The following is a 5,000-nucleotide window of genomic DNA, read 5'->3' as shown; positions in this document are numbered from 1 at the left end:
CCTCCCTCCCTCCCTCCCTCCCTTCCTCCTCCCCCTCCCTCCCCCTCCCCCTCCCTCTCTCCCCTTCCCTCCCTCCCTCCCCTCCCACTCCCCATCTATAACATCTGTTTTACTGAGTTACTTATTTACATTCATTACCTCGATTCTTGAGTAAAGACACGCCCACCACCTCCCTCCTCTCCTCCCTTCCTCCCTCCTCCCCCTCCCTCCCTCCCTCCCTCCCTCCTCCCTCCCTCCCTTCCCTCCCTCTCTCCCCTATTCCCTCTCCTCCCTCCCTCCTTCTTTCCCTCCCTCCCCTCCCTCCTTCTTTCCCTCCTCCCTCCCTCTCCTCCCTTTCTCTCCTCTTCCCTCCCTCCCTCCCTTCTTTCCCTCCTCCCTCCCTCCTTTCTTTCCCTCCTCCCTCCCTCCTTCTTTCCCTCCCTCCCTCCCTCCCTCCCTCCCTCCTTCTTTCCCTCCCCTATTCTCCCTCCCTATTCCCCTCTCCCTCCCTCCTTTGCTTTTCCCTCCTCCCCTCACCTCCTTCTTTCCCCTCCCTCCCTCCCCTCCTTCTTTCCCTCCCCCTCCCTCACCTCCTTCTTTCCCTCCCTCCCTCCCTCCTTCTTTCCCTCCCTCCACTCCCTCCTTCTTCCCTCCACTCCGTCCTCGTCCCTCCTCCTCCCTCCCTCCCTCCACTCTTCTTCTTTCCATCCCTGTTTCTCCTCCCCTATTCCCCCTCTCCTCCCTCCTTCTTTCCCTCCCCTCCCTCCCTCCTTCTTTCCCTCCCTCCCTCCCACCTTCTTTCCCTCCCTATTCACCCTCTCCCTCCCCCTCACCCTCCCCCTCATCCCTGTCCCGTGTATCGTTCATCTTACGAAATTACTTATTTCCTCATCTCCTATACGCAGGGTCACTCATCTCCTCATTCATGAGTAAGGGCGCCTACCATCTCCGCAACCGACTCATGGGCGGAGGGCGAGCCAAGGCACAACACGTCCACCCCGCCCACGCCGTCTTCAGGGTGAGCACAGATGAGTAAATCGTTTTCAGGGTGAATACAGATGAGTAAATCATTTTCAGCGTGAATACAGATGAGTAAATATTTTTATGAGTAAATGAGCAGATGAGTAAATATTTTTATGAGTAAATGAGCAGATGAGTAAAGAATAGTGAGTAAGATATGGTATTAACTTCAGGGTAAGTAAGGATGAGTAAATTGTTTTTTATGAGTAAATGAGTAAGATTTTTTTCTTTTTTCATGAGCAGATGAGTAAAGAATAGTGAGTAAGATTTGGTACTCATCCTGCCCACGTTGTCTTCAGTGTGAGTAAGGATGAGTATTTTTTTTATTCATTAATGAGTATATGAGGTAGATGAGTATTTATTATCTTATGAGATGAGTAAAGTTAGTGAGTTTGATTTGATACTCAACCTATGCTGTCTACAAGGTGAGTAAGAAATTAGTGATTTGGATTTTTGAAATGTAGATGAGTAAAAATAATGAGTAAATTGTTTTTTGGTGAGATGAGTAAATGAAATCCATGTTTTTATGTGTTGAGTAAGAATGAGTTTTTTTGTGAGTTGATGAGTAAATATTGTGTGTAAGATAAAGTATACATGAGTAAAATGAGTAAATTTTATGACAATTTGGAAGTGAATAAAATTTGGTGAGTATAACCATAACTATGGTGAGTAAAATTGATAATTAATTTTTGATGAGTAAAAACTTGTGAGTAAGTATGTTTTATGAATAAAAAATTGTGAGGGAAATTGAGAATTCACCCTATAAAAATGCGTGATTTTTAAGTTAAATTATTAATTATTTTCGATCAGCTGATGAGTAAATTTTAAGGTGATTAGGATGAGTAAGTTGTGTTTTTTTTTTTTATAAGAAGGTAATTTAAGTGATTTAGGTGAGTAAATATAAGTTACCTTGGACATCTTTCTCTCTATATATATATATTGTAAGGAAGATTATGAGTAAAGTTATCCAGGATGAGTAAATGGGAATTTTAAAGAAAACGAAGACAGAAAACGTATGTTGTAGAGAATGGGAATTTCATAGAAAACGTATGTTGTAGAGAATGGGAATTTCAAAGAAAACGGAAGACAGAGAAAACGTATGTTGTAGAGAATGGGAATTTCAAAGAAAACGGAAGCATAGAAAACGTATGTTGTAGAGAATGGGAATTTCATAGAAAACGGAAGACATAGAAAACGTATGTTGTAGAGAATGGGAATTTCATAGAAAACGTATGTTGTAGAGAATGGGAATTTCATAGAAAACGTATGTTGTAGAGAATGGGAATTTCATAGAAAACGGAAGACAGAAAACGTATCTTGTAGAGAATGGGAATTTCATAGAAAACGTATGTTGTAGAGAATGGGAATTTCATAGAAAACGGAAGACATAGAAAACGTATGTTGTAGAGAATGGGAATTTCATAGAAAACGGAAGACATAGAAAACGTATATTGCAGAAGAATGTTAGCAGAAAATGGGAAACAGAATAAGGGGATACAGAAAAAAACGTACATTTCGCATCAAATGAATAAAGAAAAGACACCTCAAATAGCCAGAGAATGGAAAGAAACCATAGAAAAAAGGGCGGAAGAAGGAATAAAAAGAAAAAAACGTAAGAAAAAGAAAAAAGACGAAACCCACGAAGGCAAAATAAACAATAATAAAGAAATGCAAATGCAGACGAATGTAAACAAATGTAAACAAAGCAACAACAGCTGTAAGCAAACCTCGAGAAATGTAAACAAATCGTTAAATGTCGCAAGATGGATAATTTACAACGTGGTATTTAGATGACATTCTGATTACATGAGGTAGGAAGGGCAAATTCTCTCTCTCTCTCTCTCTCTCTCTCTCTCTCTCTCTCTCTCTCTCTCTCTCTCTCTCTCTCTCTCTCTCTCTCTCTCTCCCTCTCCTTCTTTTATCTCTTTCGTTCTCTCTCTCTCTCTCTCTCTCTCTCTCTCTCTCTCTCTCTCTCTCTCTCTCTCTCTCTCTCTCTCTCTCTCTCTCTCTCTCTCTCTCTCCCTATTCTTTTATCTCTTTCGTTCTCTCTCTCTCTCTCTCTCTCTCTCTCTCTCTCTCTCTCTCTCTCTCTCTCTCTCTCTCTCTCTCTCTCTCTCTCTCTCTCTCTCTCTCTCCCTCTCCCTTCTTTTATCTCTCTCTCTCTCTCTCTCTCTCTCTCTCTCTCTCTCTCTCTCTCTCTCTCTCTCTCGCTCTCTCTCTCTCTTCTTTTCTTTCTGTCTCTTTCGTTCTCTCTCTCTCTCTCTCTCTCTCTCTCTCTCTCTCTCTCTCTCTCTCTCTCTCTCTCTCTCTCTCTCTCTCTCTTTATTCCTTTCGTTCTCTATCTATCTCTTTATCTTTCTATTTATCTCTATCTCTCTGTTTCTTTCTATTTATCTCTATCTCTCTGTTTCTTTCTTTTTCTCGTCTTTGTCTGTTTTTCTGTCACTTTCCCGCTCTTTGTGTATTTGTTTCAATCTCTATTTTCTCTCTCTCTTCTTTTCTAGTTCTCTTTCTGTCTGAATCTGTCACTCTCTCTCTCTCTCTCTCTCTCTCTCTCTCTCTCTCTCTCTCTCTCTCTCTCTCTCTCTCTCTCTCTCTCTCTCTCTCTCTCTCTCTCTCCTCTCTCCTCTCTCCTCTCTCTCTAGCCAATCTGTATTATGGATGTTTGGGGAGAGAGAGAGAGAGCAGAGAGAGAGAGATGAGAGGAGAGAGAGATTGAGGGAGGAAGAAGAAGAGATGGAGAGAGGAGAAGGGAGAAGAGAGAGAAATGATGGAAGAAGATAAGGAGAAAAGAGGGAGAGAGAGAGAAAAAGGAGGAGAGAAAGGGGGAGAGAGGTGAGGGAGAGAATAGAAGAGACGAAAGAGAGAGTGAAAGGATAAAAGAAAGGGGGAGAGAGGGAGGGAGGAAGAGAGAGAGAGATAGAGAGAAAAGAGAGAGAGAGAGAAAAGAGAGAGGGAGAGGGAGGGAGGAAGAGAGAAAGAAAAGAGAGAGAGAGGGAGGGAGAAAGAAAAGAGAGAGAGAGGGGAAGGGAAGAAGGGAAAGAGAGAGAGATAGAGAGAAGAGAGAGAGAGGGGGAGATAGGGAGGGGGGAAGAGAGAGAGAGAGAAAGAAAGAAAAGAGAGAGAGAGACAGACAGAATATTCTAAGAGTCTGTGATGGATCACACAAAAGCCTCTTTCTCTCTCTCCTGTTTTATGTCTTGTGCTCTTCCTCTCCCTCGCCTTCTCTCCTTGCTTACTTTGTATTTATCGCAGTTTTTCTCTTTCTCTCTCTTACTCGTCTTTTCTCTATCGTTCTCTGTCGTTTTCGTTTTCTTTCTTTTTCGCTCTGTCTCTCTCTCTCTCTCTCTCTCTCTCTCTCTCTCTCTCTCTCTCTCTCTCTCTCTCTCTCTCTCTCTCTCTCTCTCTCTCTCTCTTTCTCTCTCTCTCTTTCTCTTTCCACCCTCCCTCCTCCCTCCCTTCCTTTCTCTCTCTCTCCTTCTCTCTCTCTCTCTCTCTCCCTTCTCTCTCTCTAACTCCTCTTTCTCTCTCTCTCTCTCCCTTCTTTCTCTCTCTCTCCCTTCTTTCTCTCTCTCTCTCTCTTCATTTCTCTCTCTCTCTCTCTCTCTCTCTCTCTCTCTCTCTCTCTCTCTCTCTCTCTCTCTCTCTCTCTCTCTCTCTCTCTCCCCCTTCTCTCCCTTCTTTCTCTCTCTCTCTCTTCTTTCTTTCCCTCTTTCTCTCTCTCTCTCTCTCTCTCTCTCTCTCTCTCTCTCTCTCTCTCTCTCTCTCTCTCTCTCTCTCTCTCTCTCTCTCTCTCTCTCTCCTTCTCTCTCTCCTTCTCTCCCTCCTTCCCTGTCTCTCCTTCTCTCCCTCCCTCCCTGTCTCTCCATGCTTCTCCTCTCTCTCTCCGCTCCCACCTTCTCTGTCTCTCTCTCTCTCCCTTCTCTCTCTCTCTCTCTCTCTCTCTTCTCTCTCTCTCTCTCTCTCTCTCTCTCTCTCTCTCTCTCTCTCTCTCTCTCTCC

The 5,000-nt window shown here is 43.6% G+C and overlaps 1 protein-coding gene across 11 annotated transcripts in view; it reads left to right on the top strand.

Annotated features, from left to right (window-relative positions):
- Positions 1-5,000, top strand: part of LOC113828640 (calpain clp-1) — a 182,499-nt gene that overhangs the window by 105,750 nt on the left and 71,749 nt on the right. For all 11 annotated transcript variants that reach the window (XM_070120531.1, XM_070120537.1, XM_070120536.1 and 8 more), the window contains one exon: positions 885-997. In XM_070120531.1, the coding sequence (XP_069976632.1) occupies positions 885-997 (113 nt within the window). The remainder of the gene's footprint in view (positions 1-884; positions 998-5,000) is intronic.

The sequence above is a fragment of the Penaeus vannamei genome, unplaced genomic scaffold (genome assembly GCF_042767895.1).
Source record: "Penaeus vannamei isolate JL-2024 unplaced genomic scaffold, ASM4276789v1 unanchor5375, whole genome shotgun sequence".
NCBI classification, from domain to species: Eukaryota; Metazoa; Arthropoda; class Malacostraca; order Decapoda; family Penaeidae; genus Penaeus; species Penaeus vannamei.
Note: the sequence above shows the minus strand (reverse complement) of the source record. Positions and strands in the feature narration are given on the sequence as shown.